Raw genomic sequence first — 12365 nt, 5'->3', positions numbered from 1 at the left:
ACACAGCTCCTTTTGTATGTGTTTTACTTTATTATTTTAATAATATCCAGAAAGTAGCACGTCAAGTGGAGCCCACCACCAGCTCCTCATCAAGAAGGTCCAGCAGAGGAGATGATGGTGCAGTTCATCCTCACCTCCATCACCTACACCTTCACCGTGTGGTACGCTGGAGCCACAGCCAGGGACAAACAGAGACAACAGCGCCCTCTCCTGAGAAGGTAATCGGCTGCAGACTTCGTCTCTGCAGGAGGCCACTCCCCTCAGGCAGGAGGCCACGCCCCTGCAGGAGGCCACTCCCCTCAGGCAGGAGGCCACTATGTGCCCATTTGCAATCTGACTAAACAGTAAATTGTGTGTATATGTTCAGTCAAAGTATTTCGTATATGTTTATTTTGATCTTATTGAATTAACTTTTTTATTATTATTAAATCCCCCTCTTATATTTGTTGTTTCATGTTGCACATTTGTCTTGTTTTTATTCACTGACAAAGGCTTTTCCTGACGTCGTGAAGTGCACGTGTCGGCCTGTAGGGGGCAGCAGTCAGGGTTCCGGAGCATGGAGCCTGAGCACGTCCCCGGGCTGTCTCTGACCCAATGTGGGCTTGAGTTCCCGGGCCAGCCCTACTCTGCCCACGTGCTCAAAGTGGGCTACAGCCTGGCCCAGCCGGACGGGACGGTGAGAGCGGACGGGACCATCACTCTGCTCACGGGACCCCAGAACATCCTGGTGGACACCGGCGGACCGTGGGACCGGGACTTCCTGCTCCGGAGCCTGGAGGAGCGGGGACTGAGCGCGGGGGACGTCCACGTGGTGGTGGGGACACACGGACACTCGGACCACGTCGGGAACCTGGGCCTGTTCCCCGGGGCGCTGCTGGTCGTGGGCTTCGACGTGTGCAGAGGGGACACGTACGTGGACAGCGTGTTAGCGCGCGGGGACGCGTACAGCGTGGATGAGCACGTGAGTCACGTTTAGGGCCCCTTCTGTCAGGGTTGGCACCATGGATCTATTAAAATATCTGGAGGGTATGACTCTAGCCGCAGCATGTCGCAGACGCCCCCAGTGGCCACTCCAGTGGTACTGCAGCCAAAGAAATCGCGCGGCCCAGAAAGCTTTTTTTCCCTAGAGCGCAATGTAACGAAAAACTGCTTGTGTTCGGCTGAAAAGCACCTAGAGCTTTCAAAAATATCGGATATAGCGACAATTCTTACCTATTTTTGGGTCATTGACTTTTTTTAATTTTAAGATTGTTCAATTGTCTTTAACACATTTTAAGCTGTTAGCTTCGGCCACGCTCTAGCGCGCCGCTCTAGCCCAGCTCGTGTGCTGATTGGTCAGAGCGGTGACCGTCTAGACCAATCAGCACGTGTAGGTGACGTGAACGAGCCCAAATGCCACGAATGAGCTACAGGCGTTTAAAAACAGTTTAATAACAGTTTAATAACAGTTTAATAACCGAACAAATCATCACACTAATGACCACCACGGCCCGAAGGCCTCGGGTCCGAGGGCCGTGGATCTACTGCTCAGAAGCGATGTCTCGAAATTATTAAGCCTAAAAAACTGAGAGAACGTGAGAAATGCTACGGAAAGAAAGCGAGGAAATGAGACTCGGATTTGGCGCCAAAAAAACCTTGATTCCCATAATCCCATGATTCCTTTAATATAATGAATAGAGCGACTGCTCAGAGTGTTACTAGATTTAAACACTTTAGATATTAATCCCCTTAAAAGAATTTTAAGCTTTAACAAATATTTCAGTCAAAGGGCCGTGGTTTTTTCCTGGTTATAATAACTCGTATTTGTATGAAAGTCCCGTTTCTCCAAGTCAAAGGATTATTTCAACTCATCCAAGCTCAGGTCATCAGGTCATCCATGTTCTCCACTTTCAGCCTTCATCTCAGCTCTTGTTGTGGTCAGCGTCTCCACTTTCAGCCTTCATCTCAGCTCTTGTTGTGGTCAGCGTCTCCACTTTCAGCCTTCATCTCAGCTCTTGTTGTGGTCAGCGTCTCCACTTTCAGCCTTCATCTCAGCTCTTGTTGTGGTCAGCGTCTCCACTTTCAGCCTTCATCTCAGCTCTTGTTGTGGTCAGCGTCTCCACTTTCAGCCTTCATCTCAGCTCTTGTTGTGGTCAGCGTCTCCACTTTCAGCCTTCATCTCAGCTCTTGTTGTGGTCAGCGTCTCCACTTTCAGCCTTCATCTCAGCTCTTGTTGTGGTCAGCGTCTCCACTTTCAGCCTTCATCTCAGCTCTTGTTGTGGTCAGCGTCTCCACTTTCAGCCTTCATCTCAGCTCTTGTTGTGGTCAGCGTCTCCACTTTCAGCCTTCATCTCAGCTCTTGTTGTGGTCAGCGTCTCCACTTTCAGCCTTCATCTCAGCTCTTGTTGTGGTCAGCGTCTCCACTTTCAGCCTTCATCTCAGCTCTTGTTGTGGTCAGCGTCTCCACTTTCAGCCTTCATCTCAGCTCTTGTTGTGGTCAGCGTCTCCACTTTCAGCCTTCATCTCAGCTCTTGTTGTGGTCAGCGTCTCCACTTTCAGCCTTCATCTCAGCTCTTGTTGTGGTCAGCGTCTCCACTTTCAGCCTTCATCTCAGCTCTTGTTGTGGTCAGCGTCTCCACCACCTTTTCAAGTGTCTTTCCTCACCTCCTTCTGCCTTTTTCTTCAACTAAGTGATGTATATTTTTCTTTCTTTTACAGATCAGCATCCTGCCCACCCCGGGCCACAGCGGGCAGGACGTGAGTGTCCAGGTGACTGGGGTCTCCGGGGGGACACTGCTGGTGGCCGGGGACCTGTTCGAGAACTACCACGATGAGCTGAGCTGGAGAGAGCTGAGCCTGAACCCACAGCTCCAGCAGCTGAACAGGCAGAGGGCGCTGCAGACTGCTGATGTCATCATCCCGGGACACGGAGCACCCTTCAGAGTCACCCGAGGCCCCCAGGAAGCAGCCTCTGTGATGGGGAGGAGCCCCTGTGATGGGGAGGAGCCCCTGTGATGGGGAGGAGCCTCTGTGATGGGGAGGAGCCTCTGTGATGGGGAGGAGCCTCTGTGATGGGGAGGAGCCACAGCAAGAAGGTGGCAGGTTCCATTCTTGTCACTACGTTTCCCAGAAGCGTCAGACCATGTCCCGGTCGACTGCAGCTCAAGGACCTGAGGACAGAGAGCGGTGGCTGAGCATTAGCACGAAAACGTAACGCTATTCACTTGACTCCAGGAGCCCATCCAGGGGCCGCCATCCCACGCACTCCTCCTCCCGGGTGTGTTAGTGACCACAGGACTGAGACCTCCAGAGGAAATGAGGAGTTGGTGCAGTGTTGACCTGTGGCTCACATGGACATTTGACACAAATCAATCGACTTTAGAGCGTGTTTTAGTGTCCAGACTCGTGAGTTCCTGCTGGACCGGACGAGCCATTACAACGGAAGAGCTGACCACGTGGGAACAGAGGGGGAAGTGGGCGGGGCTGGGGGGGCTGACCACGTGGGAACAGAGGGGGAAGTGGGCGGGGCTGGCGGGGCTGACCACGTGGGAACAGAGGGGGGAAGTGGGCGGGGCTGGCGGTGCTGACCACGTGGGAACAGAGGGGGAAGTGGGCGGGGCTGGCGGGGCTGACCACGTGGGAACAGAGGGGGAAGTGGGCGGGGCTGGGGGGGCTGACCACGTGGGAAAAGTGGGCGGGGCTGGCGGTGCTGACCACGTGGGAAAAGTGGGCGGGGCTGGATAAGATGAATTGCTGCTAATAAAACACTTTTGGCAAACAGATGAGTGTCACCATTTTATTCCATGTTGTGTTTTTATGAATTAGTTTTGTTTTATTTCTTCCTCCCCCTGCTCCCTCCTCCTCCTCTCCTCCTCCTCTCCCTCCTCCTCCTCTCCTCCTCCTCTCCCTCCTCCTCCTCTCCTCCTCTCCCTCCTCCCCCTGCTCCCTCCTCCTCCTCTCCTCCTCCTCTCCCTCCTCCTCCTCTCCTCCTCCTCCCTCCTCCCCCTGCTCCCTCCTCCTCCTCTCCTCCTCCTCTCTCTCCTCCTCCTCTCCCTCCTCCCCCTGCTCCCTCCTCCTCCTCTCCTCCTCCTCTCCCTCCTCCTCTCCTCCTCCTCTCCCTCCTCCCCCTGCTCCCTCCTCCTCTCCTCCTCCTCTCCCTCCTCCTCTCCTCCTCCTCTCCCTCCTCCCCTGCTCCCTCCTCCTCCCCCCTGCTCCCTCCTCTCCCTCCTCCTCCCCCCTGCTCCCTCCTCCTCTCCCTCCTCCCCCCCTGCTCCCTCCTCCCCCTCCTCCTCCTCTCCCTCCTCTCCTCCTCCTCTCTCTCCTCCTCCTCTCCCTCCTCCTCCTCTCCTCCTCCTCTCCCTCCTCCCCCTGCTCCCTCCTCCTCTCCTCCTCCTCTCCCTCCTCCTCTCCTCCTCCTCTCCCTCCTCCCTCCTCCTCCCCCCTGCTCCCTCCTCTCCCTCCTCCTCCCCCCTTCTCCCTCCTCCTCTCCCTCCTCCCCCCCTGCTCCCTCCTCCCCCTCCTCCTCCTCTCCCTCCTCTCCTCCTCCTCTCCCTCCTCCTCTCCTCCTCCTCCCCCTCCTCCTCCTCTCCCTCCTCTCCTCCTCCTCTCTCTCCTCCTCCTCTCCCTCCTCCTCCTCTCCTCCTCCTCTCCCTCCTCCCCCTGCTCCCTCCTCCTCTCCTCCTCCTCTCCCTCCTCCTCTCCTCCTCCTCTCCCTCCTCCCTCCTCCTCCCCCCTGCTCCCTCCTCTCCCTCCTCCTCCCCCCTGCTCCCTCCTCCTCTCCCTCCTCCCCCCCTGCTCCCTCCTCCCCCTCCTCCTCCTCTCCCTCCTCTCCTCCTCTCCCTCCTCCTCTCCTCCTCCTCTCCCTCCTCCTCCTCTCCTCCTCCCCCTGCTCCCTCCTCCTCTCCTCCTCCTCTCCCTCCTCCTCTCCTCCTCCTCTCCCTCCTCCCCCTGCTCCCTCCTCCTCCCCCCTGCTCCCTCCTCTCCCTCCTCCTCCCCCCTGCTCCCTCCTCCTCTCCCTCCTCCCCCCCTGCTCCCTCCTCCCCCTCCTCCTCCTCTCCCTCCTCTCCTCCTCCTCTCTCTCCTCCTCCTCTCCCTCCTCCTCCTCTCCTCCTCCTCTCCCTCCTCCCCCTGCTCCCTCCTCCTCTCCTCCTCCTCTCCCTCCTCCTCTCCTCCTCCTCTCCCTCCTCCCTCCTCCTCCCCCCTGCTCCCTCCTCTCCCTCCTCCTCCCCCCTTCTCCCTCCTCCTCTCCCTCCTCCCCCCCTGCTCCCTCCTCCCCTCCTCCTCCTCCCTCCTCTCCCTCCTCTCCTCCTCCTCTCCCTCCTCCTCTCCTCCTCCTCCCCCTCCTCCTCCTCTCCCTCCTCTCCTCCTCCTCTCTCTCCTCCTCCTCTCCCTCCTCCTCCTCTCCTCCTCCTCTCCCTCCTCCCCCTGCTCCCTCCTCCTCTCCTCCTCCTCTCCCTCCTCCTCTCCTCCTCCTCTCCCTCCTCCCTCCTCCTCCCCCCTGCTCCCTCCTCTCCCTCCTCCTCCCCCCTGCTCCCTCCTCCTCTCCCTCCTCCCCCCCTGCTCCCTCCTCCCCCTCCTCCTCCTCTCCCTCCTCTCCTCCTCTCCCTCCTCCTCTCCTCCTCCTCTCCCTCCTCCTCCTCTCCTCCTCCCCCTGCTCCCTCCTCCTCTCCTCCTCCTCTCCCTCCTCCTCTCCTCCTCCTCTCCCTCCTCCCCCTGCTCCCTCCTCCTCCCCCCTGCTCCCTCCTCTCCCTCCTCCTCCCCCCTGCTCCCTCCTCCTCTCCCTCCTCCCCCCCTGCTCCCTCCTCCCCCTCCTCCTCCTCTCCCTCCTCTCCTCCTCCTCTCTCTCCTCCTCCTCTCCCTCCTCCTCCTCTCCTCCTCCTCTCCCTCCTCCCCCTGCTCCCTCCTCCTCTCCTCCTCCTCTCCCTCCTCCTCTCCTCCTCCTCTCCCTCCTCCCTCCTCCTCCCCCCTGCTCCCTCCTCTCCCTCCTCCTCCCCCCTTCTCCCTCCTCCTCTCCCTCCTCCCCCCCTGCTCCCTCCTCCCCCTCCTCCTCCTCTCCCTCCTCTCCTCCTCCTCTCCCTCCTCCTCTCCTCCTCCTCCCCCTCCTCCTCCTCTCCCTCCTCTCCTCCTCCTCTCTCTCCTCCTCCTCTCCCTCCTCCTCCTCTCCTCCTCCTCTCCCTCCTCCCCCTGCTCCCTCCTCCTCTCCTCCTCCTCTCCCTCCTCCTCTCCTCCTCCTCTCCCTCCTCCCTCCTCCTCCCCCCTGCTCCCTCCTCTCCCTCCTCCTCCCCCCTGCTCCCTCCTCCTCTCCCTCCTCCCCCCCTGCTCCCTCCTCCCCCTCCTCCTCCTCTCCCTCCTCTCCTCCTCTCCCTCCTCCTCTCCTCCTCCTCTCCCTCCTCCTCCTCTCCTCCTCCCCCTGCTCCCTCCTCCTCTCCTCCTCCTCTCCCTCCTCCTCTCCTCCTCCTCTCCCTCCTCCCCCTGCTCCCTCCTCCTCCCCCCTGCTCCCTCCTCTCCCTCCTCCTCCCCCCTGCTCCCTCCTCCTCTCCCTCCTCCCCCCCTGCTCCCTCCTCCCCCTCCTCCTCCTCTGTCGTGTGACTTAATGATTCATTGCAGATAAAGGTTATCTATCAGTTAATAACTTTGTTCCATGTCAAAGTCTGAAAGTTGGTAGATCATTTATTTGAATATTTCTGAGGACCAACAGTCTTGGTTCAAATCCAGGCTGTTATTGTGTCTATGAGCAAGTCACCCACATTGTCTTCTGTGTTCAGAGCCCAGATGGGGCAGGGAAGGGAAAACAAGAGGTGAAAAGTACGTTGAACCTTGATGCAACAAAATGTTTGCTTCATTTTGTCAAGTCATATATTTTAACACAAGGTAAATGTTTGTATTGTTGTCAGAACATGTCTCTGTTAGGTTCTAAAGGATTCAAACTTCTGGCCCAGATCCCACTAGACCGGTTCACTTTAGAGCACTTTAGAGCACGTCTGGTCTGTGTCTCCATGTCCAGGTCCTCTTGTCCAATCATAAGACCTCTCATGGTTTGGGTCACTTGGGCCGGTACAGTTCAGTGGAGATTCTTTTGGACCAAAGTGAACCAGTGACAGTGGCTCTCCCTGGGCCTTTGGCTCCTGGGCCTGTGGCTCCTGGGCCTGTGGCTCTGTGGCTCCTGGGCCTGTGGCTCCTGGGCCTGTGGCTCTGTGGCTCCTGGGCCTGTGGCTCCTGGGCCTGTGGCGGACCTGGTTGAGAAAGTGGCTTTGGTTTATTCGCGTTACAAAGCTCAACACGAGGCGACCGGCTCCGGGGCCCGTCTAGGTCCAGATACTCCAGAGGTGAGTTTGGATGATTTTTTTACTGGTGCAGGTTTGTTTTGGTCTTTCTGGATAATGAAATCCACAGGGACAGTGGTGTTTGCCCCTTTCCTGATTTCTAATGACTTTTTCCATGTTTGTTACACTTAAATGATTAAATGGAATAAAACAAATATGAATATAAGCCAAAGACAACTCAAGGGAAACAGAATGAAGGTTTTTATTTTGAAGTGAAGCAAAAGCCAAACCTACATGGCCCAGTGTGCAAAAGTGTTTGTTTCCCACAACTTAACTGCGGTTTATCACGCCAAAGTTCCATTTCTCTAGCCACGCCCAGGCCTGATGACGCTCACCCCTGTTCTCAATCAAGAAGTCCCTTAAATAGGACCTGCCTGACACCGTGAAGTCGACCAAACCATCCTCAAGAGCGAGGCATCATGCTGAGGTCCAAAGACAATCAGGAACAAAAGGAAGTCATTGAGAGCTGTCAGTCTGGAAAAGGTTCTAAATCCATTTCTAGAGCTTTGGGACTCCAGAGAACCCCAGTGAGAGCCATTATCCACACATGGTGAGAACATGCAACAGTGGGGAACCTTTCCAGGAGCGACCGGACGACCAAAAAGACCCCAAGAGCACAGCAACGACTCATCGACCAGGTCACAAAAGACCCCACAACAACATCCAAAGAATTGCAGGCCTCACTTACCTCAGTTAAGGACCGTGTTCATGACTCCACCAGGAGAAAGAGCCAAGATGAAAAACACTCAGTTTAGCCAGAAAACAGCTTGATATGATCCACAAGACTGGGAGAAAACTCTGGACTGATGAGATGTGTGTCCATTTAATACTTGCATAAAAGTAACAGCACAGCTCAGAAAAGGAACATCTACCAACAGTAGATGGTGCTGGTGGTGTGATGGTGCTGGTGGTGTGATGGTGGTGTGATAGTGATGGTGGTGTTGGTGCTGGTGGTGGTTTGATGGTGCTGGTGGTGGTTTGGTGGTGTTGGTGTGATGGTGGTGTTGGTGTGATGGTGGTGGTGTTGGTGTGATGGTGGTGGTGTTGGTGTGATGGTGCTGGTGGTGTGATGGTGGTGTGATAGTGATGGTGGTGGTTTGATGGTGCCGGTGGTTTGATGGTGCTGGTGGTGGTTTGATGGTGCTGGTGGTGGTTTGATGGTGCTGGTGGTGGTTTGATGGTGCTGGTGGTGGTTTGATGGTGCTGGTGGTGCTGGTGGTGGTTTGATGGTGCTGGTGGTGCTGGTGGTGGTTTGATGGTGCTGGTGGTGGTTTGATGGTGCTGGTGGTGGTTTGATGGTGCTGGTGGTGGTTTGATGGTGCTGGAGGTGCTGGTGGTGGTTTGATGGTGCTGGTGGTGGTTTGATGGTGCTGGTGGTGGTTTGATGGTGCTGGTGGTGGTTTGATGGTGCTGGTGGTGGTTTGATGGTGCTGGTGGTGGTTTGATGGTGCTGGTGGTGCTGGTGGTGGTTTGATGGTGCTGGTGGTGCTGGTGGTGGTTTGATGGTGCTGGTGGTGGTTTGATGGTGCTGGTGGTGGTTTGATGGTGCTGGTGGTGGTTTGATGGTGCTGGAGGTGCTGGTGGTGGTTTGATGGTGCTGGTGGTGGTTTGATGGTGCTGGTGGTGGTTTGATGGTGCTGGTGGTGGTTTGATGGTGCTTTGATGGTGCTGGTGGTGGTTTGATGGTGCTGGTGGTGGTTTGATGGTGCTGGTGGTGGTTTGATGGTGCTGGAGGTGCTGGTGGTGGTTTGATGGTGCTGGTGGTGGTTTGATGGTGCTGGTGGTGGTTTGATGGTGCTGGTGGTGGTTTGATGGTGCTGGTGGTGGTTTGATGGTGCTGGTGGTGGTTTGATGGTGCTGGTGGTGCTGGTGGTGGTTTGATGGTGCTGGAGGTGCTGGTGGTGGTTTGATGGTGCTGGTGGTGGTTTGATGGTGCTGGTGGTGGTTTGATGGTGCTGGTGGTGGTTTGATGGTGCTGGTGGTGGTTTGATGGTGCTGGAGGTGCTGGTGGTGGTTTGATGGTGCTGGTGGTGGTTTGATGGTGCTGGTGGTGGTTTGATGGTGCTGGTGGTGGTTTGATGGTGCTGGTGGTGGTTTGATGGTGCTGGTGGTGGTTTGATGGTGCTGGTGGTGCTGGTGGTGGTTTGATGGTGCTGGTGGTGCTGGTGGTGGTTTGATGGTGCTGGTGGTGGTTTGATGGTGCTGGTGGTGGTTTGATGGTGCTGGTGGTGGTTTGATGGTGCTGGAGGTGCTGGTGGTGGTTTGATGGTGCTGGTGGTGGTTTGATGGTGCTGGTGGTGGTTTGATGGTGCTGGTGGTGGTTTGATGGTGCTGGTGGTGGTTTGATGGTGCTGGTGGTGGTTTGATGGTGCTGGTGGTGGTTTGATGGTGCTGGAGGTGCTGGTGGTGGTTTGATGGTGCTGGTGGTGGTTTGATGGTGCTGGTGGTGGTTTGATGGTGCTGGTGGTGGTTTGATGGTGCTGGTGGTGGTTTGATGGTGCTGGTGGTGGTTTGATGGTGCTGGAGGTGCTGGTGGTGGTTTGATGGTGCTGGTGGTGGTTTGATGGTGCTGGTGGTGGTTTGATGGTGCTGGTGGTGGTTTGATGGTGCTGGTGGTGGTTTGATGGTGCTGGTGGTGGTTTGATGGTGCTGGAGGTGCTGGTGGTGGTTTGATGGTGCTGGTGGTGGTTTGATGGTGCTGGTGGTGGTTTGATGGTGCTGGTGGTGGTTTGATGGTGCTGGTGGTGGTTTGATGGTGCTGGTGGTGGTTTGATGGTGCTGGTGGTGCTGGTGGTGGTTTGATGGTGCTGGAGGTGCTGGTGGTGGTTTGATGGTGCTGGTGGTGGTTTGATGGTGCTGGTGGTGGTTTGATGGTGCTGGTGGTGGTTTGATGGTGCTGGTGGTGGTTTGATGGTGCTGGAGGTGCTGGTGGTGGTTTGATGGTGCTGGTGGTGGTTTGATGGTGCTGGTGGTGGTTTGATGGTGCTGGTGGTGGTTTGATGGTGCTGGTGGTGGTTTGATGGTGCTGGTGGTGCTGGTGGTGGTTTGATGGTGCTGGTGGTGCTGGTGGTGGTTTGATGGTGCTGGTGGTGGTTTGATGGTGCTGGTGGTGGTTTGATGGTGCTGGTGGTGGTTTGATGGTGCTGGAGGTGCTGGTGGTGGTTTGATGGTGCTGGTGGTGGTTTGATGGTGCTGGTGGTGGTTTGATGGTGCTGGTGGTGGTTTGATGGTGCTGGTGGTGGTTTGATGGTGCTGGTGGTGGTTTGATGGTGCTGGTGGTGCTGGTGGTGGTTTGATGGTGCTGGAGGTGCTGGTGGTGGTTTGATGGTGCTGGTGGTGGTTTGATGGTGCTGGTGGTGGTTTGATGGTGCTGGTGGTGGTTTGATGGTGCTGGTGGTGGTTTGATGGTGCTGGTGGTGGTTTGATGGTGCTGGTGGTGGTTTGATGGTGCTGGTGGTGGTTTGATGGTGCTGGTGGTGCTGGTGGTGGTTTGATGGTGCTGGTGGTGGTTTGATGGTGCTGGTGGTGGTTTGATGGTGCTGGTGGTGGTTTGATGGTGCTGGTGGTGGTTTGATGGTCAGGGGATTATTTGCTGCCTCAGGACCTGGAAGACCTGAATCCTGTTGAGATGCTGTGGCATGACCTTAATGACCTTAATGACCTTGATGACCTTGATGACCTTACAAAGGCAGTTCATGCTCGTTATGGCTTGATTGCAGCCGCTGCTGCTGAGGGCGGAGCCAGTTATTAGGACCAGGGGGTAATCGTTTCCACACGGTCACGTCACAGGAGCAAAATGTCTCTGCTGCAGAAAGCACACACGCTCTGGAGGCCTTAGTCCCAGTTTAGTCCCAGTTTAGTCCCAGTTTAGTCCCAGTTTAGTCCAAATGCAGTTTTTGCGAGATAGTTAGTACTTATTAGTCTTGGTTTAGTCCTGGTAAAGGTAGTTTAGTGCTTGATTTGGCTGGTTTGGTTCATGTTGAGAGTTGGGCTGCGATCACAAAGAGGCTAAACTAGGACTAAACCTGGATCTAAACCAGGACAAGGCCAGGGTTAAACCAGAACTAAACCAGGACAAGGCCAGGGTTAAACCAGAACTAAACCAGGACAAGGCCAGGGTTAAACCAGAATTAAACCAGGACAAGGCCAGGGTTAAACCAGAATTAAACCAGGACAAGGCCAGGGTTAAACCAGAATTAAACCAGGACAAGGCCAGGGTTAAACCAGAATTAAACCAGGACAAGGCCAGGGTTAAACCAGAACTAAACCAGGACAAGGCCAGGGTTAAACCAGAACTAAACCAGGACAAGGCCAAGGTTAAACCAGAACCAAACCAGGACAAGGCCAAGGTTAAACCAGAATTAAACCAGGACAGGCAAGGGTTAAACCAGAACTAAACCAGGACAAGGCCAGGGTTAAACCAGAACTAAACCAGGACAAGGCCAGAGTTAAACCAGAACCAAACCAGGACAAGGCCAAGGTTAAACCAGAATTAAACCAGGACAGGCAAGGGTTAAACCAGAACTAAACCAGGACCAGGCCAGGGTTAAACCAGAACTAAACCAGGACCAGGCCAGGGTTAAACCAGAACTAAACCAGGACCAGGCCAGGGTTAAACCAGAACTAAACCAGGACAAGGCCAGGGTTAAACCAGAACTAAACCAGGACCAGGCCAGGGTTAAACCAGAACTAAACCAGGACAAGGCCAGGGTTAAACCAGAACTAAACCAGGACAAGGCCAGAGTTAAACCAGAACCAAACCAGGACAAGGCCAAGGTTAAACCAGAATTAAACCAGGACAGGCAAGGGTTAAACCAGAACTAAACCAGGACAAGGCCAGGGTTAAACCAGAACTAAACCAGGACCAGGCCAGGGTTAAACCAGAACTAAACCAGGACAAGGCCAGGGTTAAACCAGAACTAAACCAGGACCAGGCCAGGGTTAAACCAGAACTAAACCAGGACAAGGCCAGGGTTAAACCAGAACTAAACCAGGACAAGGCCAGGGTTAAACCAGAACTAAACCAGGACCAGGCCAGGGTTAAACCAGAACTAAACCAGGACA

General features: G+C 55.6%; 1 protein-coding gene across 1 annotated transcript; it reads left to right on the top strand.

The window, feature by feature from the left end:
* Nucleotides 1-540: 540 nt before the first annotated feature.
* mblac1 (metallo-beta-lactamase domain containing 1) lies at nt 541-3454 on the top strand. Its single transcript, XM_072459758.1, has 2 exons — nt 541-961; nt 2698-3454. Exons 1-2 carry the CDS (start codon nt 557-559, stop codon nt 2992-2994), a joined length of 702 nt encoding a protein of 233 aa, XP_072315859.1. The 5' UTR covers nt 541-556; the 3' UTR covers nt 2995-3454.
* The last annotated feature ends 8911 nt before the right edge of the window (nt 3455-12365 follow it).

This window comes from Eucyclogobius newberryi, unplaced genomic scaffold (genome assembly GCF_026437365.1).
Source record: "Eucyclogobius newberryi isolate DKJ021-1_F unplaced genomic scaffold, fEucNew1.0.hap1 SCAF_27, whole genome shotgun sequence".
Taxonomy (NCBI): Eukaryota; Metazoa; Chordata; class Actinopteri; order Gobiiformes; family Gobiidae; genus Eucyclogobius; species Eucyclogobius newberryi.
This window is presented reverse-complemented; position numbering and strand designations above follow the sequence as displayed.

Bases quoted from the DNA above. Each gene is read 5' to 3' on its own strand.
- mblac1 (XM_072459758.1), top strand. From the start codon at position 557: ATGGAGCCTGAGCACGTCCCCGGGCTGTCTCTGACCCAATGTGGGCTT. The intron at 962-2,697 runs GTGAGTCACGTT...TTTCTTTTACAG, and splicing joins CGTACAGCGTGGATGAGCAC to ATCAGCATCCTGCCCACCCC.